Source organism: Topomyia yanbarensis, chromosome 2, assembly GCF_030247195.1.
Source record: "Topomyia yanbarensis strain Yona2022 chromosome 2, ASM3024719v1, whole genome shotgun sequence".
NCBI classification, from domain to species: domain Eukaryota; kingdom Metazoa; phylum Arthropoda; class Insecta; order Diptera; family Culicidae; genus Topomyia; species Topomyia yanbarensis.
In genome coordinates, this window is record NC_080671.1 from 130,233,845 (window position 1) to 130,261,825 (window position 27,981).

The following is a 27,981-nucleotide window of genomic DNA, read 5'->3' on the forward strand; positions in this document are numbered from 1 at the left end:
ATCCTACGTACGTCGCTTGTTATTGTTATAAAAAATCGAAAAAAAAATTAATTTCAGCTCTAGGTTAAAAATTACGGGAGATAGGTTTCCGGTCATGGACCCTTTCCAAAAAGAGACGTCTACGGGAAAAAGCTGCACGGCCGCCATCTTGTGACAAAATCACATGAATTTTTTTTGTGCTGCACAACTAGTATTATAAAACCCATTTAATAAGATCTTGATTCCCCTCTTTATTACGTCTAGAAAAATTCTTGAGATATCCCTATTTTTTCATGTTCTACAGTGATGAAACTTTATGTAGCGTTGGCATTAGTGCTGGTTGCCATCTGCTGATGCCAGCATGCTGGCAACCAGCATGCTACCAGCATAATGTAAACTCATGCCATCTGCTGGTGCCAGCTGCTGGCAAGCGTTTACATTATGCTGGTAGCGTGCTGGTTGCCATCTGCTGGTGTCAGTCTACTGACAACCAGCGCGCTACTAGCATGATGTCAACGCTTGTCAGCAGCTGGTACCAGCAGATGGCATGCGTTTACATTATGCTGGTAGCGTGCTGGTTGCCAGCATGATGGAACCAGCAGATGGCAACCAGTACTAATGTCAACCCTACATTAAGTTTAGGAAACAACCGAAACAAAACTAATATTTTGGCAGCATTGGTCGGGAGGGGACGACAACAGGGATTAGCAAAATATAAGAACAGCTGGAAAAAGAAGCTGGCTGGCGGATCCTGTCCTAGAGATTCGAAGCTCAATTTTTTCCGCCTGGCCTAGCCTTTCAGAAGTTTAAAATTTATAGGAAATACGAAACTTTTTCAAACATATGATTTCGCTGTTGGATCGAGAGATTTTTTACAATGCTAGCAAAAGAAATTTATGAGCTAGGGGTGGGCTAAAACTTTTGTCCGGTAGCCTGCAGAATCGAATCAATTATTTGTTCTCGTCTTCCTTCTAGCACAACCTTTTACTGATCATATCGAGACGAATCTAAAGAAATAATAAAAAATGCGAGTTCAAAGTACTGCAGGCTTCAACATATTATTGAACGTATCCTTAATATGCTCTTAGCTAATCTGGTAACCCTAGATAATGAGGAAAAAAATAATTAATAGATTAATATAAAATGGGATGATCTTTCTTCCATTATTTAAATCACTTTCAATCATTGAATTTTTATGTAAGTTATATTTACTAGTCTTTATATACAGAATTAAGTATTTGTTGGTAGCGTAGGTTTCAGTATTGGGCTAGTGCTTTAGCTGATTGAAGCACCTCTCCTCATAGATCGATCTCCACCATACCATCGTTGTTGTTGGTGCCGTTCAGTACAGGTAAAGGTTTCGTGATCTGGACACAAAGTATGTAAGTATTAATTTTCGTACATGGTAGTGTTTTAAACTGCACTAGTGGTTGTACCCGAATCAACATGGTTACACTGCTGCATGCACTTTTTACACCTATATATCAACAGGTTCGTTCTAGACAAGAACGCGAGACGGCTGTGTTATTTTGTAAATTAGTGTGAATGACTAGACCATCTTCTATCGTCGTCTGCAACTAACTTCAGTATTATACCTGGTTTCGGTATGATCTGGGATTAGTACTCGATTAATGCTGATGATTTCCCGTATGCTGCGATCTAGGTGGTGGTGAGTTGTCAAATAATCACAAAAGTATGGATTATCGCGGTAGTGAAAACAAAAACACATTTGTTATTTTGAATGGCTAATTAAATTAGCAAATTGCCTAAATCTATACTACATGGCAGTCAGTCAGTACGGGGACATGCGATTAGTGTCAGTTAATAATTATTTTCCAAAGGGTTATTTCAATCATTTATTAAAATATCATCAACTAAGAGAGATATATAATGTATAAAACAACACAACAAATTAATTATATTAGCTTGGTTAGCGTTTCTACCGAGTTCTACGATCGTTTCTTTCGGCTACTATGACCGTTTACAACGATATTATTATTGTTAGAATGCCTGCTATTAGTACGATCTAAACTATCCGGGGACGGTAATCTTACTTTGAAACATTTGATCCGGAAGTGGCTGCACATTTCCCTTACAACACCCTGTCCGTAGTGTAGGTGGGCTATTGTTACTACTGAAGTCAACGCATATAAAATGCTCCGTTCGTATTCGACCCAAAGGTCGGACATTCCAAAGATACGATAGGGAATCACGCAAACGATCGTTGCTGCCATCATCAGGTTGAGCAGAACATTTCCCAGATCTGACTTGGTGTCTGTCATTTGTGCTACAATCAGTCGACACTAAAAACAAAGGGGAAAAACTTGATTATCCTGTTACAGTTTCTTAAGTTGGTTTTGACTTACATTGATATTTGAAAATATCGTTCCACTAAGAATGAAAAACATTCGAGGCTCTAGATTGACAATACTGTTACGGGAAAATAGAGCCCAAGTGGTGCTGATCGCGTAAAGAGAAAGGAGTGGGATCATTGGCCGCACCGCTTCTCCGAATGGGCGCATTTTCCCCGTTTTGTCGCGATAGGATCTGTAAAGTATACGAATAAAACATTAGAAACATTTTTTTTGCTTTCTTTTCATTAACGACTTGAAGTGAGTCGATTTTTCCTTTTTGATGTTTAATTTAATTAGCAAAGGACTGGAAAGTGGAATATTTTTCAATATTATGAACTGTAGTACTCCAGGAAGAGTAAGTAGTTGTAGAAAGGAAGTTTAGAAAAGCGTGGAATAGGGTCATATGAGCAAGCTTAGAATTTACCGATGACTTAACCCTTTGTCTTCTACAGCAGGACTCAGGATATTTGGCATTTTTAAATGTGCCTTAGTGCCTTAGTGACTGATGCTGTCGGAATCCAAAAAATTCTGACTCCTGCGGTAGAAGACAAAAGGTTAAGTCGTCGGCAAACTCCAAGCGTACTCATATGACCCTATTCTGAGCTTTTCTAAACTTTCTTCCTTCAACTCCTTGCTCTTGCTTGAGTATTATGGCTCTGAATATTGAATAATGTTTAGTATTATACCTAATTGATTTTAGGCCTCGCGAGTAGAAGACCCCCTTAACCAGGTATTGAAGAATGTTTCTTCAATGCCTGCTTAATACCTCAATGAGACATTATTAGTCAATTAATAGCACGTTTTGGTATGATACTTGAAAATAGTATGCTCGGGTTATTGGCCAGTTATTTTCTCCTAGTCGGGTAGCCTTATTTGCAAGAAAGCTTAAAAAATCGTTAACCACACAAAATTATCAATATGCCTTCTAGATGCCTTATCAGATTCTTTGTTGAAATTTAAATTTGCCAGCGAACAATCATTAAAATAATGTTATGTAAATGGCTTTATAATTGCGGGAGATAACATCCATTTTTTCTGTAAACATCATTTTCAACAGTTGTCCCGAGAATGTAATTAAATTTAATTTTCGTTCAACCGTTCATGGATGGTGGTTGTATATATAGTATAGATACCGAGTAAAATGCATGTGTTTTAAACATTCAATTTCAATCAACATTCAATAAACTCACCTATATATATTATAAATAATAATTGGATGACTAGTTATCATTCCCGACACGTACAGAGTGATTTCAAATATCACACATGGTTTCACCCCGAAAACTGTGAGCTGCCAGATTTGTGGTCCACATATACCGGTGACTGCCAGCGTGAGCGATACTCCCTGGGGATAAAATAATGATTAACCATTGCACTAAAAGAGGTAGAACAACATACCCACATGACGAAGTCGTATCCCCATGGTAGGAACATCACACCTGTAATATACTTTTCCGCATGCGAAAGATAAAAATTAAGATACGCGTTCAGCATCACAAAGTGCATCCTAATCGGAGGCAAATCGTAAATTCCAAACAAACTGAACATGTACAGGGGAATCAGCAGCGTTGAATACGAATCCAACCCATGATCGAATAATTCGCCCAATGGGCCACTAGTTCCCGTCCGTCGGGCTTGTTTCCCATCAATACCATCTGGAAAAAAACACCGATTAATATGTAATATGCTTGCAAGCATGATTGACATTTCTACCGACCTAAAGTATATGCTACGAATAAGTTTATTGCTGCCAGTATCCACACCCAATCGGGAATGGGATTGGGATTCAGTGCAGCCGCCGTGAACCCGAAATCGTAGTATCCTATAAGAAAGAAGTTCACCACTGTCAGCAGGAATCCGGTGAATGTGAGCAGGTTGGGCGCAATCCACCGGGGACAGTATTGCACAAGCCAGTTCCAGAACGGGTGCATCACATGAACACTGAGTATACTGGTGTCTACACAATTGTACTGGAAAGGATATGAACTTTGTTTTAGTAAATGCTTTTCAAACTTATGTATACAGGGTGTTTGGTTCATGGTTAAGAATCTCTCGGGGGGTGATAGACTGCCATATTTGGAGAAAAAAATTGCTCTACACATACCATCAAATCTCAACCGTTACAGAGTTATTGAACTTTTTGTGTAAAAAACTTATTTGTTCTTAAATACCTCTAACTTTAAAAGTATACTTTGTATTTTAAATATTTCAGTTCCATTCGAAAGGTGAGAAAACTTCGCATTGAGCGATGCCCTCACATGTTTCAGCTAATGAGTTTAAGTAGCCTTTTCAAAGTAATTTATTGAAAATTAAACAATTTTAAACAATTTTTCGTTCATTTCTTGAAAATCCTAATAGTTAACCTTATCAATTTAATAATTCAGATTGTTAGTCTTAATGAGCTGCTTAATTCGTTCTTTGTCATGATACACTTACCTTTTCTTATTTTCACGATTTTGGGTTATTCAACTTGGATATTTTTATCTCATTTTCACTAGTACCAGCTCTAATTGAAAAATTATGGCACTTATTGTACTTTTTTTCTTTTTATTCGAAAGCCAGGAAAATTTTACAGTGAAAAATGTATTAATACCTTTCAGTTAAGTGAATTTAGTATTCTTTTAAAAGTAAATTAGTTTAAAGTTAGTGCTATTATTAGCATTTTCGTTATTTTTATTTTAATAGTAAATAATAAACATCACCATTATTATCATGGAAATAATGCATCTCAGCAAGTTCTACAGTTCTTTCTTTGACTCCATTCAATTATCTCTTTTGGTTTCGACGCAAAATCGTTTTTATCACATCGTTTCATATGCAAAAATAACGATTTCGAACCCACTACATTTGTGGCGAGCTCATGCTGTGTTAACTATTAAATAGCAGCAAAATGGAAAGAGATATAGACAAAACGTCAAATAAAAAGTTATAGAGAACATTAAGGGGTATCAAATGAACAATAGTAACGATAAATTTTGTTGATTAATAATTAGAATAATTATAAAACTCTACAAAAACACAAATTTTGAGTTATTTCGTTAGTTAAAAATCATTTAGTACACTTAACTAAAAGATATTTGTACATACGTTGATAGGACATTTTCTCAGCTTTCCAATGAAATCTTGTAAATAACGATATAAAGCATATTTTTTAGATTAGAGTCTTTTAAGCACTTGCAAGTCGGTTACAGGAAAAGTATAGTAATGAAATTACAAAGAAATGAGAAGAGATAGAAATATGACTTCCAAGAACAAATTATGAATCGTCCTAAAACCCAACTTTTGGATAATGGATATTGCTATAATCATGCTTCATTATTTCGAGAAAATTAACAAAAACCTCCTCAAAAACACTAGCTTTTAACTACTTCACAGCTAAAAGGTAATTAAAACTAATTACTTAAAAGATATGAGAACACCATTCAATAGGAAATTTTCTCACCTTCCGAATGGAACTGAAATATTTAAAATACAAAGTATACTTTAAAGTTAGAGGTATTTTAAGACAAATAAGTTTTTTACACAAAAAGTTCAATAACTTTGTAATGATTGAGATTTGATGGTATGTGTAGAACAATTTTTTTCTCCAAATTTGGCAGTCTATCACCCCCCGAGAGATTCTTAACCATGAACCAAACACCCTGTATACATAATTTTTATGTGTTTATTTGGAAAATGGCAGTAGTAGAAAAGACCGACCACAGAGGTCGATGATGAAAATATATAAATGATATGGAAACAGCCAAATATTTCAAAAACACTTTCTATCCGATCAGAATAAAATAACAAAATCGTTACAGAATGCACTAGTTAATTCTAAAGATTTTACGCAACAAATTGTGTTACAATTCTGTCCTCGTTAATAGTTAAAATAACTGAGAATACATCAGATATCCTTCAGTATATAACAAAAATGTAATAACTCCTGATAAGTGTCCCAATGCTGATAACAAAGAATTGCTTTAAACAGGCATATTTCTAAAAATATTCAACAGCATTTCTGAACTAAATAAGCTAGTGGTCGTTTTCAATATAAAATCGTGTGCTGAATCCGAAAATGAGGTCCAAAAAATTTACAGTAGAACGGTTTTCGAGTTACAGTGAAAAAATGAATTGTACCTTTGAAATTAAAAGTACGTTCAGTAAAATCCAAATATCTTCGGTTGTAGTGTATCGATATGAAGTATTATTATGTTGAATTAAAGGTAACTGAATGCACTTTTGATCGTTAGAACATTTAGTGCGACTACTGGTTGTGACGTTATTTACGAATCTATTGAACTTTTCTTAATTTTTCGTCGTTTTTTGAACAAAAATGAGAGTGTAGTCAATATTTTCGGTAAGATAAAGCAATCCCAAAAATTATATTTTTATGGGTAATTAAAGCCTGCTAATAACCAATGAAAATAAGCATTTGTTAGTTTAAATTCGATTACAATTGCGAAAGTTATTCAATTTTTTGTAAAATGGCAATTTTTGTGTTTCTCTGGGTCAACTTATTGAACCGTCTCGATTCCATTTTTTTCTAGGGCTTGTTTAATAATATATGAGGGGCTCTCTGTCAGAATTCTGTTAAACAAGTAAATGGAAGAATTTTTAAAGAATTCAATGTGGGGTAATATTCGAACTCGTTTATCCAAATGATTAAGGACTTCTGATAACAATAATTTCAGCCTCAGTGGAGTAATGTCATCAAAAATTCGGCATTAAAAAATACGCATAATATTTACATGTACAGAATCCTGTATGTACAAAACACATTGTAAACTGCAATGCCTTGATACACACATCGGAAGCTTATGACTGTGCAAAATGCTAAATTCGCGCACTAGCTTCACGAATGATGACTTATCCACCTATTTCGTCACGTTTTGATCTACTAACAATTTATTTTACGTTATTAAAACGTCTAGAAGTTTATAATTTGCAATTATATTGGATTCATATTGGCTTATATGATGTACCGATTTTACTGTACTGGGTCACAAAACTTCAACATACTACAATATATTGCGTAAAACATCTAAGTGCAATTACAAAATATTTTACGTTCTTCAAATCATTGTTAAGTTCAGATTTTGAGATTTTAAACCTAAAATAAGTCTTGTTCGATGTCCTACATAGTTTCAAAACACGAACTGCTAGATGTTCTAGGAAGGAACACAAATTAAAAGTGTTACAAATTATTAATGTTATAATGCTTGACGTATGTAGTATCACATATTTCTACGGATTTGTATAGTTTGTATTAACATTGTACAAAACCCAATTGAGCAGCTAGCGTTTCAAAATACGAATTTTATAACGTGTGCGGGTTTAGTTTACAACGAATTTTGTATCATAAGAGTGTTATTTTATGTAATACACTTGTAAATATTACACCCAGTATTGCATAAGTTCTCGAAGTATTTTAAATTTAGTTTTGACAACACAATTATTTTGTTTTATTACGACCTTTTCATAAGTTATCAACAACAACAGTTTTTTGTTATGAGCACATTCAAAAAGAAAATTGTATGTATGACAACAAATGGTATGAATTGTAAAAATATGTCAAAAGAAGTGTTTTGGAAAACTTTTTTATTTAAAACTTCTCCAGTATCCAAATGCACTGAGAAAGTTTCTTTTCCGTCTTTAAAACGATAAATATTAGATTGTTGACATTTTATGATGAGGAAACGCTAATAACTTTTAAAAACGGCATAATTACACAAATTAATTGTTTTCGTTGGAGCAAAATTTCAAATATCTCAATAACTATTGAATTTTGGATAATGTTTGTTAAATGCGTTTTGATTTGAAATGAAATGAAAGGAGCACCGCAGCGAACACGATAGCTCTTGATAAAATTGTCTGACACAAGATTTGTAAAGCTTAGACTTGTAGCTACTCGATGACACAAAAAATTGAAAAAAGTTGAGTTTCGGAAAATGGTTTCATAAAAACTGAAAAATCTCATATTTTACTGTAAAATTCGCTCACTTTTCTTCAACATAACAGGGAGTAAAAAAATCAGTTTTCTACAAATATTTACTTCAAAAATCAAAAGAAAAGTTAATCAATGGAGCCTTGAGTTTAAAATTGAACGCTTTTTCGCTTGATGCCCTCCATCAAAGTCTTTACAGTGTCATCCGTTACCAGTTCCTCAGTTTTTTTTTTCCATTTTCTTAACATGTCCTTCTCGTCTTTGACTGTCTTCTTGCTCTTCCGAAGTTCCCGCTTCATCATTGCCCAGTACTGCTCCACCGGGCGCAGCTCCGGACAGTTTGGCGGATTCATGTCCTTTGGAACAAAATGGACAGAATTGGCCTCATACCACTTCAGGACACTTTTAGAATAGTGGCATGATGGCATCTGGCCAAAATAGCGGAGCTTCGTCGTGCTGCTGCAAGAACGGCAAAAGGCGCTTCTCGAGGCACTCAGATTTGTAGATCTCGCCATTTACTGTTCCCTTTGTCACGAAAGGCTCACTCCTCAGTCCGCAAGAGCAGATGGCCTGCCAAATGAGATATTTGGAGGCGAACTTCGACATTTTCTTCTTCTTAAATTTGTCGTCCACATAGAACTTTCTCTTGCCGGTGAAGAACTCCAACCCCGGAATTTGCTTAAAATCGGCTTTTATGTACGTTTCGTCGTCCATCACACAGCAGCCATATTTTGTCAGCATCTTCTCGTAGAGCTTCCGTGCCCGAGTTTCAGCCGTCGATTGTTGCCGCTCATCGCGGTTTGGGAAGTTCTGTACCTTGTATCTATGTAGTCCAGCTCTCTTCTTTGCATTCTGGATGTAGCTCTGCGACATGCCGATCTTTTTAGCCAAATCACGGCTTGAGACGTTGGGATTTGCTTTAATCATCCGCTTCACCTTTCCTTCCGTCTTTTTGTTCTCCGGTCCCGGTTTTCTTCCAGCTTCTTTGTCGTGGTCCAACGTCAACCGCTCCTGGAACCGCTTCAACACTCTGGAGACGGTTGAATGGTGAATGTTCAACATTTTTCCCAACTGCCGGTGCGACATGTCAGGAAATTCCAGGTGTTTGGAAAGAATTTTTTTCTCTCGACTCGCGTTGGTTCACCTCCATTTTCGTTGAATCGAAAAACACGACTTCGAGTTTGACAGCATGTAAACAATACACATCAATGAGAAGGTGTGCAAAATTTGGTTGATTTTTACCCAATGGTAAAAAAGTTATGCCCTGTTGAATGTGTCGCAATAATTTCGTGTTCGCCCTACAAAATCGATGCATATCCGTGGGGGTCCGCAGCAACCCAGGGTGATTTCTAAGGGGTCCGTAATACGAAAAAGGTTGAGAACCGCTGCTGTAGAAAATAACCAATTGGGTATTTTCTCTTGAAAATTTGGGTAGAAGTAGTTTAGAGTGTATTGTTTACACTGTATTTTTATCGCTGTCAGTTTTTCGAAAAATTGTTGCCGATAGATTGAAATCTGCATGTGTTACAACAAATACGCCCGAGGAATGCATGGCTGTTGAAAATAAAAGAAGTTCAGTGTGGCCACCGAGATTGCGGGAGACTATTGTAGGGGTTTAATACTAACAACTAAGCGGATAAAAAAGAAGTAGATATTTTTGCCCACTACACCACCCCTTGAAAACATGTATAAAGTTATCGTTAGAAAAACTTTTACCGGTAAGGTCTCCATCATGCAATCACATTTGAAATGTTTTTTTTTTCTCTTTAGGTTTTTGTTGACAAAATATAAAAAATAAAAGAATGGGTTTTTTTGAAATTTAAATGTTTAACATAAATTTTTGGCTTAGTGAAAAATGACAACATTGTTTTAGTGTATATATTTTTCGTACAGAAGTATTCATTACTTGCAACTCGCTCTCAGATAGTTTTGGTGTTTGAAATACAGTAATAGAACATTTTTTTGAAAGTAATGCACGCAGAAACCTCTACGCCCTTTTTTTTCTTGTACCAGAATATTGCAATTGACAGTGCAAAATTTCGTGCGATTTAACGGTGGTCATATTTTGTGATCAGCCGGTTTCTGATGAGATCCCTCTTTTGTATCATCTATAGATCGTAGTGGTACCAGTTTATATGAGGATTTACTATAAGAACGCACCTCTGAACTAGTAGCTCCGGAACTGGATGTCGAATCAGAATTAAATTCAACAGCAACCTGTCATAACCTTTCTATAGGAGAAAGGTGTATATAGGAAATTCACGTGTGATGGAATTCTTCTATTCATAACTTCGGAACCAATACTTTTTTTTTCAAATAAAATTCGGTAGTAATCAATGTGAATACACTGAAGTTTTTTTATGTGAGGGATACGTACCGCATAATAAAAAACCGCATAACTTTGAAAATCCTCATTTAAAAAACGTATAACTTGGAAAAGTCGCATAAAAAGACTTCAGTATACTATACTATTCATTTAAGACTAAGATTGTAAGAATCGAGTCAGCATAATATTTTTTATTAATTTAATTTTAACCTTAAGGCCATTCGCCTCTAGTCAGCATTATGTGAGAAACAGGTGTGAATATTATTACGGGACTTGTCCATTTCCTCGGATCTTCCGGAATCCTCAACGGTTCTCAATGTGGTCAAAGAGACTTTAATTCGCAATTAGTGATCAGTACCAACGATATCAAGCCATTTTGAACTCATTCCAATTAGTTTTGCATTATTTAGATATGAAGATTGTGTCGGTTTGTATGGGAATTTCACTGTGACCGCATACTTCAACCCGTAAGACATGAACCAGAACATAGAATCCAATGGAACATAACAGCAGTCAAAAAGGATGCTATAGCTTTCATGAGAAAATCGAGTCAGATATTGATAACATGTGAATTCTATTCAGGAACTTAGCCACTTCCCCGAAGCCTCCGGTTCCGCCGAAGGTGTCCAAAGTGGTTAATGTGGCTTTGATTGGGCATCAGTGAGCTGAAGTTATAAATCCAAGCAAATTAGAACACATTTTATGGAGTTTTGCATCGTTTAGATAACATGCTGATTTAGATTTATATGGGAATTTCATGCGTAACCGAACTCTTTAATCCGTAATTCCGGAACCGGAAGTCGGAATTGAATTCAACAGTAGCCTATGAGAACGTTGTACCTTTCATTTGAGACTAAGTTTGATGAAATCGGTTCGGCCATCTCCGAGTAACCGATTTGTTGGTCAAATAAATACACACACATACGTACACACATACATTTGGCGAACTCGAGGAACTGAGTCGAATGATATAAGATAGTCAGCCCTCCGGGTCTCGGTTAGACACTTGATTTTCAGAGTGATTGCATAGTCTTTCTAAAGGAGAAGGACAAAAAGGAGAATAGAAATTTCCAAATATAATCGTAGAAGCTTCCTACGTTAATCATATATGCAGAAATTAAATGTTTCCTTTTTCCTCATATATGACACCAGTGTATGTATAATCGCGTTTAATTGAATATAGGTGAAAAGGTCATGTATTAATTCAAACACGCAAAAGGGTCTTCACATTCATATTTGAGTGTGTCAGATGCTTTAGAATGCTCAGGTGGCTTAAATGGAAGTTCAGAGTCCTAGGTTGATGCGTGTGCGTGTATGATGATCATGTTCATTATTATCGCAATATTAAAACAGAATGGTTTTTGTTTCGAATCAGGATTGAAGATATGTTTATGTTTGTGTAGAACTCTCCGTAATGTTTATTAAATATGGGATTCATAGATGCCCGACGGACAAAATATTTCAACCGTACATATAAGTAGTGTGTCATTTTTAGTTTTAGTGCCTGGCTAGTAGTTTAGTCAGCTGATAGCTACTAACGAGGAGAATCTGAAACACAAAAGTCCAACATTATTTAAGTAAGATATGTGCATCTTTATGTAAAAATTCGGGGGTTAACATCAGTTAGGCTTTCCACGAAGAATCAGCATGGTTGATACATTTTATTACTGCAGAAGTTATTTATAGTGCGGACCATTGAATAATAGTACCAAAACAGGAACGTAACCTCAAATTGCGAGCTATTAACCCCTACCGATCAAAACAATCGCACGAGCTCTAAGTCCAGCTTATCAAAGTTATTACGAATCACACTTCTAAACGAATAAACACCCCATTCGGATTCATTTGAATGTGCCGTTCAGTAAAACCGGATCTTGTTCGCTATAATAAACGTTCTGTTATGTCTTTTAAGTGTGCTCTGCACTATAGTCTTTTTGCCTGATTTTCTCAATTAAAGTATTAACTAATCTATCTAGTACTATCTCTTTAACCCCTTCATGCCCATGTGGATTATAAGCAAAAATGTTTATGAACAACTATGATTCTTGGCTTAGGTATTTTCATCCGACTATTTATGGGAATACGTTGAACAGAGGAGACAGACGCGGAATAGAATGAAAGCGGGCTGAACACCCTATAGCGTTCATTATTCGGCAAGTTATCAATGAGTTGCGTATTAATTTAATTATTTCCGTTTCGTTTTCTGTCAAGGTGACAATATGAAACAAGTGCCGCAAGAGCAATGATAGTATGTGCTCCTCCATCTTACGTGATAAGGAGGTATTGATGTTGTGTTGGATCAGAAGCGGAATCCAACAATTTCGATGGAAAAAAATTTGATGTTTTGAAATGCTTCATCCAGAGAGCCAAGAAACGATTCGGATTGAAAAGGTACAAGGTACAGAACATCCCAAATCGGGACGAAAGCCAGCGGAGTGTTGTCAAAACATGGACCCGGCAACTCTACACGACGCTACTAACAAAATACCGGTGCTATGAGGGGGAGTGGTATGCGGCTAATTGTGTGGATCTTATGCCGAAAATCAAGAACCGACCAAACGGACGACCTCCGTCCGATCAAAACCTATGGGGTCCTGATGAAGCGCGAACCTCGGCAACCAAAGGGGAGCTGAAAGACAAAAAGAAAATGATGAGGAATTTTTGCAGTAAGTTTCAAATAAAAAATTCTCTTGCTTGACGAACATTATTTGGTCATATTTGGCAATACTGCATAGCCCGGTCTGTCAGGTGTCAGATATAAACGAACAATGTGGAGTGAACGTAAAGATGCCGCAACAACAGAGTAATCGACCAGCTGTTGCCATTTTATTGCGCGCCTGAGCAAGCGCAAAAGAGATAGCAGCCCCGATATCAATTCTTTGGATTATTTTGAATGGGAGGAATACCAATAGAACCCCTCAAGCCACACTTAAGGCACTCAACAGTAAAATCAAGACGTTATTGACGTAAGTCTTTAAATTAACTGATGTAGTTCTTCTAAGACATGTAGTTTATTGTTGAGCATTTTTCTCAAACTCTTCCTAAAATTTAATCGACGTTTATGAGCTATAACAATACATGTTCTGAACTGCTGTACAACTTTGGTTTCATTTCGATAGCTATAACCGCTTAACCAATCAATCTAATATGTCGCAACAATTATCGACTCACTCTTTAATGTCAGCGTTATCAAACAACACATTCCAAATTACGGAGAAAAGAGGATCTTTAGGAGTGATTGATACTTGGAGTGACTTCGGTCCAGATCTTCGCAACGGAGCACGGTGGGGAGAATGCGTCCGACAACAACTATCCCCTCCTACCTGACTACCAGCGAACATTGGTCACGCACCCAGGGAAGATCCATACGTACCAATTATTTACCCAGTCGCTAAACCACGGAAAACCCTGCTCAAAACCTGCTAATGAACACTCGTCGTCTTTTGCTAAACCACAACCGGCTACTAAACCAATGACGGTGCACCGGGCAGTAATAAGTACTAACTCAACAACGAAGATGAATTTACAACAGCAAGTAGTAAGCAAATGAAACATATAAGAACTCCTGATAGCGAGCAGCATGAAAGCAAGTACCGATGATGACATGGACGTGAACGATAACGCGAAAGAGGCCAGACGGACTGCCTGTACAAGTTGCAGCGAGTAGCGCAGCTAATGCATCACCGCCAAGAATAATGATATCAACACGCAGCAGCATATTGCTACAAATTCATCTCGTCAGTAACTAGCACCATCTGGGTGTCTAGTTAGACGATGTATCTAAACTAGTGCCTTAATTAGCACTAGACACAAAAAAACAACAAAACTTAATTAGAATTAGGTCTTGTGCCCTTAACACACAAAAAGGTTTAGTCCAATTTTCCTTTTGGTAATTTATTGCATATTACCAGGCGTTTGGTTCTTCAACCAAAAGAGTTCGTTTTCGCTTTCTCGTCAGCAAACCAGAGCTATATTTGCTTCCCGGGGCATCACTCGGGACATGTGGCTTTAGGCGTTCACATATGTCGTGTGAACTGTTTGGATTTTTGTGTGTCTAACTAGTGCTAATATGGGTACTAGTTTAGATACATCGTAGACACCCGGATTGTGCTAGGTACTGACGAGATGAATTCGAAACACAAAAAATAAACAAAACTTAATTAAAATTAGGTCTTGTGCCCTTAAAGCACAAAACGGTTTAGTCCAATTTTCCCTTTTGGTAATTTATTGCATGTTGCTACAGCAAGACCCGGCGAACAGGCAGTGACTTTGTGTTTGTTTATTTATTTTCCATAATGTTAAAATTTGAACTTCCTTGAGATGTAATGGTTTTTTGTGGGAAATAAATGAAATTGACAATGAATTATTTAATACCGAATGAGAATAAGACTCGCTCAGAAGGCGTTCATTTTTTATATATTACCCAACAATCACCACCTAAATTAAATAAAGAAATACATTCCTGCGAGACACTACGCTTGACTAGGGGTTTGCTCAAAAACATAAATGGTGCCTCCCTTTTTCGGAGCTAACGTCAATCGGGCGCTAGCTTATCACTAAGTTAGTGTCGGATTTTGATGAGACTAAGTCGAAACGCAAATTCCATAACAAATTTAATATATTTTCATTAAATGAAATCCAGCTCAATTTAACACATTTTAATGTATAGCATGTGTTGAAAATTACGCTCAAAATAATTTTTTTATGTTTAAAAACTTTTTGAGGCACCCAAGGCCAGCGACTATTCAAAGTAACTGGAAGAACGACCACTTTGTTTTCAACAGACGGAGATGGCATTTGGACACGGTTCTAGCAAATATTATTTTATTTTGTCTATCGCCTACGTTTCAAAGATCTACTACGCTTTCATCTTCAGGGTTACAATAATATCATAGTCAACGGTTACAATAATATCATCACACTTGACTATGATATTTTTGTAACCGTTTTTGCTCTGAAGATAAGGGCGTAGATCTTTGAAACGTAGGCGATAGATAAAATAAAACAGCTGTCATGATCAAATGCCATCTTCTTCTGCATTCAAATTAGCGTAACCATGGGTTTAAAATCGAATTCAGCGCCCAAAATATTTGTTTGATACAATTTTTCGACAGTTTCAATTACTTTTTTGAGTTGTCCAACTGTACCTAAAGGGCTGGGTTCTCGGAAGAGCTCCTCGACAGAATCATTCACTACAATTGTAGATGAGACCAATTGTAGCGGTCCGTGATTCTAAATGTGATATTGCGTGTACGGGTCAGATTTGCGGGCTTAGGGCCTTCGTAATCGCGTGTATCACCGCGAAGGGTTCGAGCGTATATATGTTAACATGTTCGATCACGTGGACGTTTGTATGTCGCGTGTGCTAGCCTGCATGCTACCTAGCGTGTATGAATTCGATTTTATAACCGTGTAGTCATGTGCACTGACCGTGAATCTGATAATTTTCAGAGTACGGTTTAGACACTAGAATACTAGATGAGTTCCCCCACATCACTAAGTTTCCCAGTCATGATATAAGCCTAGTTATTATAGGTCCAACTGAAGGCATGGGCTGCTATGATCAAGGGTTGGAACTTCCGAACGTGACCGATCTATGATTGCGCGAACAGACGTTTGTAGGTTCACGCTTGATACCTTGTTTGAATTTTAGAAATGTTATAACGTTCACATAATTACCGGGATTTTTAAATGTTGGCAAGATCGCAGGAGTAAGTATGTGTTGATGATTGCAATAACATGTTCACGTTATGTTACCAGGTTTATATTATCGCGAAGGCCACGATCATTTGTACGTTTGGAATGAGATTCTGGGTATATATGAGAAAAAGAAAAAGAACATGGCGAATAATGATAAAAAGATGCGAATAAATGAAGTAAGAGCGTTTAAGTTGACCGAGACTATTTTTGATTTGCATGAGTAGTCGAAAATCAAGCTACTATAGAAACAGAAAAACAAATTAATGAAGTAGAAGACAACAACAAATGTAACATGAAATCAAACTACTTGAACTCGCCTAAGATATTAGAGAAACACTTCAGAATGCCAGCAAATGAATTTTGTCGGACTATGCTAACTGGGAGTGGATGATTCACGTGCGTAGGTAAAATAATCGAACCTTCCCGAACGAATCGAATGCTTTAATTGAACAGTGAAAAAAAGGACCAACGAATCCTAGAAATGATAAAATTGCACACGAGACAGTAAATTATCTACTATTCCATCATATATGACAGTTCTACATGCATTACCTGACTCAACTATTGCGAAATAATCAGACGTATCGACCAAATCAAACGTACCGCCCAGCACGAACTATGGGTGACCGTGGTTAACACAGTAAAAAAACTTTACCCATTTTATGTATTCAAATTGTCCATTTACGGAAGTTATTCGAGCTGTCAAAAATAAGTATTTTTTTGTTTCTAACAATGAGTACTTTTTATCCATTTCACAACTACTAGATGAGGTAATGTCAATGGGTATATTGATCTTAACAATGGGTGAAAAATCCTTAAGAATTATTTCAAGCGAGTTAACCTGCAAACTAAGGATCGTAGCGGAACCTGCAAATTATCGGCCTGCATCGGAGTCCGTGGCGGAAACGGAACATTTCGGCAATGCTCCGAAAACAACGGCTGTTTGAACTACTGAGGAAGTTTGCAAATATGCACCAGTTCGGCATTTTTAGAGCAGCCAAAAGATCCAGCCATCAAAAGTATATCCAGTTGGCGGTTTTATTTTGTTAAGGAGTTTTGGAATAGGATCTCTATCTAGATTCCTATACTTTTATAAGAAGGCAATAATGTGAAATGAAAGTTATTTTATGTTCTTTTTTAATTCAGAAATAATTGTATTGACAGTATTTTTCATTCTGGCGCGATTTTCATAAATGGGTATTTTTTAACAATTGTACATAAGTACTAGAAAAACTAACACTTTCACTAATAGGCATATACTTTAACATTTCTTTAAGGTTCAACTGAGAAAGCCTGCAAAAGCGGCAAGAAAAAAGCAGCCTCTCGCGACACAGCTGGCGAAACCCTCATGAAAATAAATCAGTAGTACTCTACCAATGCACAGTGGTCCAGATCGCTAATTTAGGAGGAATTTTTACTTTCTGACAAACCTGTATAATTTAGCCGTATCATGTCTTAGGATGAATTTGTGTACATCAGAAGATGCTTCTTTTTATTGAAATAGTTATTAGGGTGGTTCTAATTTATCTAAAATACGAAAATAAACTTTTTACTGATGAAAGATAGAGCTCCATAGCTCTTCCACAAAGTTGTAAAGTAACTTATTTTGAATAAATTTGTTGAATATATTAAAGCTCTATCTCTTTTAGTTTTTGTTATACAAGAAAAAAAGATTAGGGTGTTCCTGAAAAAAAGGTTTTTTTAGTATAACTTTCGTATCTTTTACTTTTTGTTAACACAACCTTTGAACAGCTTATTGAAAACTTCAAGCCGAGAATTTTTCTCCAAGACACCGAAGGTCTAACTTTTTTTAAAAAAAAGTTATGGACACTTTTAATTAGTTGGCATTGAATAAATTCTCCTTATATAAATTATAAATTGTTTTTATAGCCAAATTATTTTTAATGAACGCATTCTGTATTGTTGATATGTAAGCAAAACAGAAAAGGAAATACAAAGGCTTTAGGCAATTTCTTTTATGTCGCTATGCGACAAAATTTAAAACTTTGGGTAATAAATTTGAAATTACATGTTAAAAAAAAAATAATATTTTCCAATTTTTGCTCAAATATACTTAAAAGTATGTTCTTTTCTATGGTTCAATCCGAACTTACTTTTATTTGCCCCAATCAGAGATAATGACATTTGAAAAAGGGCTATTTCTGAGCGAAAAGTTTCCACAACTTTTGAAAGAATAAAGTTAGACTTTCAGAGTTATGAAAAAACGTGAATTGAAGTTTTCTAAAAGCTGTTCAAAGGTTGTTTTAACAAAATATAAAATTTCTTTCGAACATTAACAAGTCTCAATTTTACATTTGGATTACTACTTATAATGAACTTAAGCTGTTCATCTGTCTTTTTACCAGTGATAAGCAAATTCGCCAACCCTCTTCGACTAATATTTATATTTACTAGTTTTATTTAAAACGAATAAAATCAGAAAACATTTTTTGACAATCGTTCCACTTATGCAAAGCTTGCTGCGATGAGAGAATGACATTTGAAAGTGGCTTTTTCCATAATACAACGATATGTGTGTAAATGCGTTGAACCTGCAAAACTACAAACTTTAAATCTAAATTGCAAATTTTAAAAAAATATCGCTTTCGCCAATTTTTGCTCAAATATACTAAAAAGTATGGTCTTTAATGTGGTTGAAACAGTGTTCAATTTTATGTTCCCGCATCAGCGATATTGAGCCTTGAAATTGGCTATTTTTTAACGAAAAGTGTCCATAACTTTTTAAAAAAAGTTAGACCTTCGGTGTCTTGGAGAAAAATACTCGGCTTGAAGTTTTCAATAAGCTGTTCAAAGGTTGTGTTAACAAAAAGTAAAAGATACGAAAGTTATACTAAAAACGCCTTTAATCCACCTAACAGGGTGATGAGACATTTCTTATAACTCTTATCACTCTCTTCAGATATTATATCGTTTGAGAACATTTAGAACTTGATGCTTCGCGATGTTTTTGATAACACATACTACATGGGATAGTGGCAGGACTCAGCATAGGCATAGGACAACATCAGTGCTAGAAATCTCAAACCAAATCAATGGGAAAGCGAAAAAATGGCCTATAAAATAGACATACCAACGAATTATTGTTAATGCTGTGTTAATAAAATATCTAAATTGTGGTGGGAAAACTGAATTTTCCTAAAGGGTTTATATATTGTACTGAGCCAAAAAATCGATTTTTTTTTGAATCGAAATGAAGTTTATACTTTACTCAAATTTCCAACACGACTGAGACCTAAAAATCAACGCTTTTTCTGGAAAAAAGCGATACTAGCAGTGACACCATTCAAAGAAAATCAACAGTGAATATTTCCAGACTTGGTTTTATTTCCTATTTAAGAACTATTGTGTTTTTTACATCCTAGATTGCATGATTCAGTGATCCAAACCCAAAACTTCATGAAGTAGTTGAAATTATTAAATTAAAATTTGTGTTTGCTATTGAAATTGACGAAATGATAGTATCGCCCCTTTGACAATTGTTTACTTTTTCGGTCCCACCTATCAGCATTGAAGTATCGCCCTTACGTTTTTTTTTTACAATACCAATTTTACAATTGGTGGGGGTTTGGTGAAAATCGATCTTACTGTCCAAACGGCATTATTGTAGTCATGAATATTAACCTGAGAAAATTCACCATAAATACTTCTTGGACGATATACCGCCAAAATTATTTTATCAAATGATGCGCTGTTTAACGTATGTAAAACTTATCGAAGATACTAAACCTCCGAAATTGGCGGTTTCAAAATGATGTTATCTTGACCTTAAATTACTGTTTTTGAACATTTGACCTATACATATAATTGATCATACAACAAAAATCAAATTCTCATCAAAATCGATCAGGACCTGCTAGATTCGAATGGAAATCGTCATTTTTCATAAATTTCTCTCTACATTCGAAAAGTGTTATCCTCGTTATTAATCATATTACGTTTTCGTCTCAACTCGACGCATTCCCAAAATAAAAACCTGTTTTAATCCACCTAGTGGTGCAATTGTGCTTGTCTCATTTGTCCAGACATGGCTGGTTATGTTCAATACAATGGTGGAAATTAATATTACATGTTCAGTACGATTTGCACATGCGTACAATGGATCAACAGCCACGATCTTGAGATACTATGTGATACTGAAACATCGCTTGACCGCCGCTGGTTTCAAGCGATGTTTCAATATCACATAGTAAGATCCGGGAGGTCCGGGTCCTGCCGAAAATTTTCAACTTGTTTAGAAATTTTAAACTAATTTTAATTTTAAAGTAGCAACCACTCACTGCATACTTCCTCCGGGCCGGTATGATTGACGATTTTTAGAGTGAATGCAGAACCTTTCTATATGAGAAAGGCAAAAATGTACCAAAGTCCAAAAAATCAATTTTTGTCAAACATTATTTCTTTCGAGTTTACATCAAATCTCGATGTTTCATGCATTATAAAGTCATTTGGCTTAAAAAATACAAATTTGATTTTGAAAATTTTTCATTTCAGTTTATATGGAAATTTGCTGTGTGGTTGCACTCTTCAACTCGTAACTCCGGAACCGGAAGCCCAATCAATAAAAAATTCAATTGCAGCCGATGGGAAGGTTGTACCTTTCATTTGAGACTAACTTTGTGCAAATCGATCCAGCCATCTCTGATTAACAGAGGTCACATTTTTTTCCACATACACAGACACACATACATACACACAGACATTTTCCGATCTCGACGAACTGAGTCGATTGGCATATGACACTCGGCCCTCCCGGTCGGGATTAGATTGACGAATTTTAGAGTGAATGAGAAAGGCAAAAACATTTTTAGCAAATGTTGAAAGTTATGCATTTTTTGGTGCGCAGTTCTATGTTTCATAGACATTAAATCAATTTTAACTTCGCTTCCTATTAAATAAAGACCCTTATTACAGTACATTTCTACAAAAACGAGCTCAATTTGAAAATAAATCTGAGGACTATGATTGATTACAGAACTGTGGTATTTTCTATTGGAATATTTTCAGGCAGGAATTTGATATTGATGCTATTAGACAACTGTGAAATCAAGACCAATAGATCGGTTACATATCAGGAGGACCCCATTCCGACAATTTATCAAAAGTCCTCATGATGTTTACAACAACAGGTTATTAATCTATGGATCAGATAATTGTTATTGTAATATTGAATTAAATCAGTCTGCATCAATAAATTTTCAACTTCAATCCAATAAATTTTTTTTGGGTGTTGGGGGGGGGGGCGTTGTATGGTGTTAAACCCCAAAACCTTCTCTTGGCAACGCCGTTGCTTGGAGTTATTTATTTCGCTTTTCATTTTCCGATATATTTCAGATCGATCAGATGGTCATGAGTTAGAAAAATTGCAGTCAGAAGGCTCGCACAAATGAACATTTTTGCACTGATAAGCTATCAAGTTCCTTCCAGACAACTTGGAAGTGTTCGATGATTATTTCTAGCGGTTGTAGATAGAAAAATGAAATACAAAATTCGTTTTATCGTAATAATGTTTGGCTTATTTCAATGCATTATTACTATACTGAACAAAAAAATAGGCGACAAAGAGTAATCCACAAACAACAAGCCATAACTTTTAAAGTATTCAAAATAGATATTTGAAGTCTTCAGTAAAGTTATTCGCAAAAGTAAGAGCTACAAATTTGCTGAAGGCATCATTTCGATATAATCACTTCCAAGAAAATTTGTGAAAATATCTCACTCATAGGGGGATTAATCAGCAAAAGCGCAATACCAAAAGAAAGGGCATATTGCCTCCATTAAATTCACCGAAGATACTATTGACCTAAAATAAGCCGTTTTGGCGTTAATAATAGATTACATGTTTTTGGTCATATTTCTGGCAATGGGAAATGATAAAAATCTTTCGTCCGCATTTAATGTTAAATATCTCTTTTGATAATAGTCCGATTTCAACAATCTATAGCTTGTTCGAAAGGTATTCGTTAAATCTGTCTAAAAACATATAAATTGTTAATCTATATTGTCAATTTCGGCAGATAATTTGATAAAACTTCGAAAAACGCCATTTTTACGCATTCAAACATTCATATCTTAGAAACTAAGCATCAGAATCAAAAACAAATTAATAGCGTTCATACTGTTTTTTAGTTCTTTCATTTAAAATTGGTTTGGATAGGATCGGTTCAGCCATTGCTGAGAAACACGAATGAGAATTTGTCCGTTACATACACACACACACAGACACACACACACAGACATTGTCCCAAATCGTCGAGCTGAGTCGATTGGTATATAAGACTCGGCCCTCCGGGCCTCGGAAAAAATCTTGAAAGTTTGAGCGAATTCTATACATTTCTTTTATAAGAAATGTAAAAACGTTTTTTTCAGGAACACCCTAATCTTTTTTTTTTAAATTTCTTGTATAACAAAAACTAAAAGAGATAGATCTTTAATATATTCAACAAATTTATTCAAAATAAGTTACTTTACAACTTTGTGGAAGACTGTGGAGCTCTATCTTTCATCAGTAAAAAGTTTATTTTCGTATTTTAGATAAATTAGAACTAATAACTATTCCAATAAAAAGAAGCATCTTCTGATGTACACAAATTCATCCTAAGACATGATACGGCTAAATTATACAGGTTTGTCAGAAAGTAAAAATTCCTTCTAAATTAGCGATCTGGACCACTGTGCAATGCCAACTGGCCCTTATCAAGGCTGTGCAATGGGCAGCTATGAAAACTGCTCCCCGCGTCCCTAAAGACGACCGCCTCCTGAGGCACTATCAGCCTAACCTAATGGTTAATCGTTAGTTTGGGCTGGTGCAAAGCATGAAAAAACACAAAACATAAAAAAGAGCCACTAAGTAATCTCGGTCTCCTCGCTGCACCACTATCGAGGCGTAAAGCAAAAACTATCTTAATGCAACTGTCTGTGAGATGTTCTTTAGAACTGATGCACGATTTTTGTAATACCGTCAAACTCATCAACTTAGGGGAGGGAAGTTGCAACTGCTTTAGAGGTTTTTCACCTGTTGTATGGATTCGAACCACTGTGCATTGTTCCCCGCAAATCCGCGAAAATTATTCTTAGGCTGTGAATCATTTTGCAAAATTTTTAACTTTTAGTTGAAATCTGACACTTCGAGAGCTATTTGTCAAATTGGAACCCTACTCTTGTTTTTTGTCCATAATGCAGAAAGAAAGGTGGAAACATTTTCTGTACTTAATTGAGGTTGTTAATATTTTCAATAGTAAATTAAGGGAGAAAAATGAAAACGAAAACATATTTTGTGAAGCTATGTTTAGTTCATTTCATGAGGTGAATGTTTACGTTTCGAGGCTACGTTACGCATGTTATACCTAATGTAATAAACAAAAAACTAATATTAAAATAAATGTTCTCACCACTACCAAATAAAGGCCATAAGCTGTGAACTAAATTTTTTAAACTTTTATTTAAAATTTGACGGTTTTATTGGTTAAATTTAACCGAGAGTGCGACCAATATCAAATGTTGAAATTTGGATAGTTGTTTAGAATTGACAGCTGTGAAAAACCGTGAATTGGTAGAGGTGTGAACATTTTCTGATATTTTAATAGTTTTTGCTTATTACATTAAGTATGGCAGTTGTAACCTCGTAACGTAAACATCCACATCATGAAACAAAGCTTGACACAACGAGATTTCATTTCCATCTTTACCTATCGCGCTGTCAAATTAAACAATAGGGCATTGCAAAATGACGTTAATCGACTAAAAATACAGTTCAGTGGGCTTGTTTACATAGCGTTAGAATTCAAAAGAAACTATACTGGGTACAATCAAAAATTCGCCAAGTAAACAAGCTCTCTGAACTGTCAGACAAGTGAGGTTAAACATTTTCATACAATGTACTAGCAGAGACTAATTGAGACGGCGGACTCGCGAGTTTTTCATGGCTCAAGAGGTACTAGTTCATGTAGTACAAGAGGTCCCTCGAAATGTCAAACAGAACACGTCTCGATAACCAAGCATGCTTTGCTTCTCCTGGTTTTAATTATTGCGTGTTTATTTATTGACGACGATACTAAAGAGAAAATCTTTCTTTGACATCAATAATTATTTTAGCAGACATATAGAGCTGAGGAATGTGTATTTTCCTGGTTTCGGCCTTCGATAGAGTGCAAATCTTAAAAAAGATTAAATCTAAATATTTGGAGCCCTGGAACTTTATTTCAGCGATAGCCCTAAAGATGCCGGGGCATTTTCTATCCAAATTGAGTCTAGAGGTACTAGGGCGAAAAGTTATACTTTAATCAGTGCAGGTGAGACAACTATTTGTATTCCATACAATAGTGACATTTTTAACTAAACTTGTCATATATTTCTATGTAGCGAACAGTTGTTAAAACCGACAGGCACGTGGCAAGTTCCATTAGCATCGTTCTTTAAAAATAGAACAACAATGTCAGATTGTACTGTGTACTCTTACAATTACGAATATTAATTACATTGTGATATATATTCCACCTAAAACCACTCTAGATCGCATAGCAGATAACAGATATATACGACAAAAAAAAGACGAAACTTCAAACTGAACCTTGCTCGAAACTATTGCCGAATTTATCCAAGGGCGTGAAAGCACGAGTAAACATTTTCTACAAATACATGATATTTATTATGTTTAACATACATCTTATTTTTATTCAGTAACAAATAACAGTACTACAATTAAATATGTGTATAACGGGCTATATCTCATTAAAAAGCATTCAGCCTTGTCTCCAGTTGTTCAACTCAGTTCCGAATTTTATTATTCTTGAAGCCTCCAACATTTCATCGAAGTGGTTAACACTATCAACATTGATATCATCTAATCTATAATTCATTGTTTTATTAGTGTCAATCATTCAAATTTTAAATTTACCTTCGATTCGTTTGATAATATTTCGGTTCCATCATAGAGGGCATATAGTATTTTTCTTCAACCTGGTTTTATAAAATTATCTTGTCAGAATATAAAAAAATGTCAAAAATTTTGCCTCTGGGTGGATCAAAAGCGTTCCGAAAACAAGATTCCTCATAATAAATTAAGCATATTCGTCGATAAGCAAGGCTGTGACTTCAAGCTCACCGGAGTAGTATTTGACCCATCTGGAATTGAAAATGCGTTACAGACGTGTATTTCTTTCAGACCGATTCCAATTAAATTGGGACTTACAGTGCTCGATCCCCTGGGAACTTGCGAAGAAAATTTTTATTTGTATTTCCCCAACCTGAACAATTCCGCACCTCGTTGTTTACGATCTGGGTAAACAACATTCAAAAAGGTTGCTAAGCAAATCGAATGCATGTAGCAACGACCATAAATAATAAGTACTGCTACCAACTTGAACAAACAAAAAACAGCAGATAACTTGATAATTTCTTCAATGTTGGCAAAACTGAAGGGACCGTGCTCTCTCTGCTACTTCAAAAAATCTAGTACGCAACGTGCCATAGAATGTTGAGTGTTTCTTCGTAAGTTGGTAGTCTCGATTAGTCTCTGGTACTAGAGTTATTGTCCAATAACTTTCAAAGTTGCAGATTTTAATCAAACGTTACAAATTTCGCCAAATGGTTCACAGTCTTAGAACAATGATATTTTAATCAGTAGGCTGAATAATAAATAGAGCTGACGTTTCAGTTTATGTTTCAAATCATGCAATGTTAGTAGAGAAGGTTACATTTTCTATTGCAACCCGAAAAATTAATCTGAAATTACCAGAATAAATTAAGTTGATAGCATTAAAAGTTTCAACTTATTTGAAGATTAGAGCGCCTAGAGGGCATTTGGCGAGGCCAGGGCAATTAAAATTTTCATTGAACCCTGCATGAGTAATATAAAAGATTGATATTTAAGCTATATATAGTACTTACCTTGTACTTTTCGAAACCCCTGAGGTGGGCCTCATTTAAGTACTTAATTCCGATCATCCTGATTTTAGTTACTGAAACTAGTCCAAACGGATATTCCTGTTTGTATGATCCGTGTGTGTTCCTAGATCACCACGCGGTTAAGTCGCAATCGTATTCACAGCTGCACTGGTGTAGTCCCCTTGATACTCATACAATTGATAGGATTTCCGACAATTGATCGCTTCGAGATGGAACACTTATAGCCATCACACTTCACTGTATAGCAGATTTGAATACACTGTGCACACTCACTGATTACAATTTTATAGTAACATTTGCGATTTTTCACAGTTCAACCCGATTGTTGGTAGCAGACCTCGTTTCAGCAGCCGTCATAGCAGTCCATTGATAAGAACGCGACGTACATCACCTCATGGCTTGGCTGATTTCCAAATCTGCATGATAGCGAAGCACTAGTTGAGGTCGTTGTATTTCTTCCAGGGCGAGATCAAGTTTATGACCTGACAGTTGCTTGTTGGTATTGTTCCTTTCCGTAGCTTCTCTTTCTTATTGACTATTAAATATGATTCACCCTTATCAAATCGCACCGATGACGATTGCCAACGTCCAGAATATGACTGCGAGTTGTGAGGAACGCATATTCCTTTTTACGTACCCTAATGATTGACACGGTGGTAGACCCGTTACACTTAGTATTGGTAGTTAAATTTCTGTTGCGGATAAGCCTTTCACCAACAGACTTCTAATATCCCATAATAAATTATTGATAAACAAATCGTATGATTTGCCGCGCTGCGCACATGTAAAGGTTCATCGCATTTTCCGCGTACCCGCCACAGCCATATCATCGGGTATATTTTCTTACTTTTCCAGTGAATACAAACACCGGCTGATGCAATGGAACATACAATCTGGAACGAACAGTGACTCGCAAAAATGTTATTGATGAAACTAATCAATTCAGACTTTTCCGATGCTCTCGCTGCTAAAGATTCGAAAATTTAAAAAATGCTTCATTAATGTTTCGACAATGCATGGATCTTCAACAGTAACAAAACATTATCTATTTTATTCTAATAACCGTAATGAATGCAATCCTATATGATTGTTAAAGTGTTTCACATTTTCACAAGGCACTGTACGTGAAACACCTACACATGTTGTCAATCCAATTAACACAGCACTGGTAAGAGCAGACAACAACTTAGGTGCAACGAAACACGCAGCTATAGAATCTGCAAAATATCGCGAGTATCTTGTGCAAAAAGTATCTATCACACTACCAATTCCCTAGTATGATTGTATTTAAGACTGTCTATTTTCGGAAAAAAAGATAAATGCACTGTTTGTCTATATAATCCCTAATTAGATTACCTGTGACAACTAAATACTAAAAGTAAACACTAGACTTTGATCTAAACGTAATCCAATCGCATATTTCAGTGTGTCTTCCTAAAAAACGAACTTTACACGTAGTGTCTGGAAACCTGGTAGCACTAAGGTCACTCACTCCAGCAGCTACACGATCGATCCGTTGCGGTGCAACCTTCTAGCAGTACTGAGAGGCGGCTGAAGCTCGTTCACTTCCCTGCGAGTTCATAGTTGAAAGGCGCACTTTCTACAGTAACAATTTTTTTCCGTACTGTTGCTTCCCATTCTGGAAGAAACGTCTACATGCGAACACGGGGTAATCACCGGCATGCGTTTCTATACGAATAATAATACGTTAGAGTACGGAAACATTTTATTCTGCTTCGCTGCTGCTGGTTTGCGTTGGACAACGATAGTGA

At 35.9% G+C, this 27,981-nt stretch overlaps 1 protein-coding gene across 11 annotated transcripts; it reads right to left on the reverse strand.

The window, feature by feature from the left end:
* Positions 1–1,164: 1,164 nt before the first annotated feature.
* On the reverse strand, positions 1,165–27,905 carry LOC131681309 (ethanolaminephosphotransferase 1). Of its 11 annotated transcripts, XR_009303894.1 has the most exons (9): positions 27,566–27,903; positions 26,192–27,176; positions 4,051–4,303; positions 3,732–3,988; positions 3,524–3,678; positions 2,346–2,526; positions 2,034–2,282; positions 1,416–1,638; positions 1,165–1,346 (listed from the first exon to the last, which is right to left on the reverse strand). XR_009303894.1 is itself a non-coding variant. In XM_058962050.1 (8 exons), the coding sequence occupies exons 2-8, from the start codon at positions 26,246–26,248 to the stop codon at positions 1,278–1,280; spliced, it is 1,221 nt and encodes a 406-aa protein (XP_058818033.1). In that variant the 5' UTR covers positions 26,249–27,176; positions 27,566–27,905; the 3' UTR covers positions 1,165–1,277. The 11 variants fall into 11 exon arrangements, 10 of the variants coding, with proteins under 10 accessions (XP_058818033.1, XP_058818029.1, XP_058818028.1 ...); XM_058962050.1 differs by lacking the exon at positions 1,416–1,638 and having other exon boundaries at positions 27,566–27,905; XM_058962046.1 differs by lacking the exons at positions 1,165–1,346; positions 1,416–1,638 and having other exon boundaries at positions 1,808–2,282; positions 26,192–27,102; positions 27,702–27,905.
* Between the last annotated feature and the right edge of the window lie 76 nt (positions 27,906–27,981).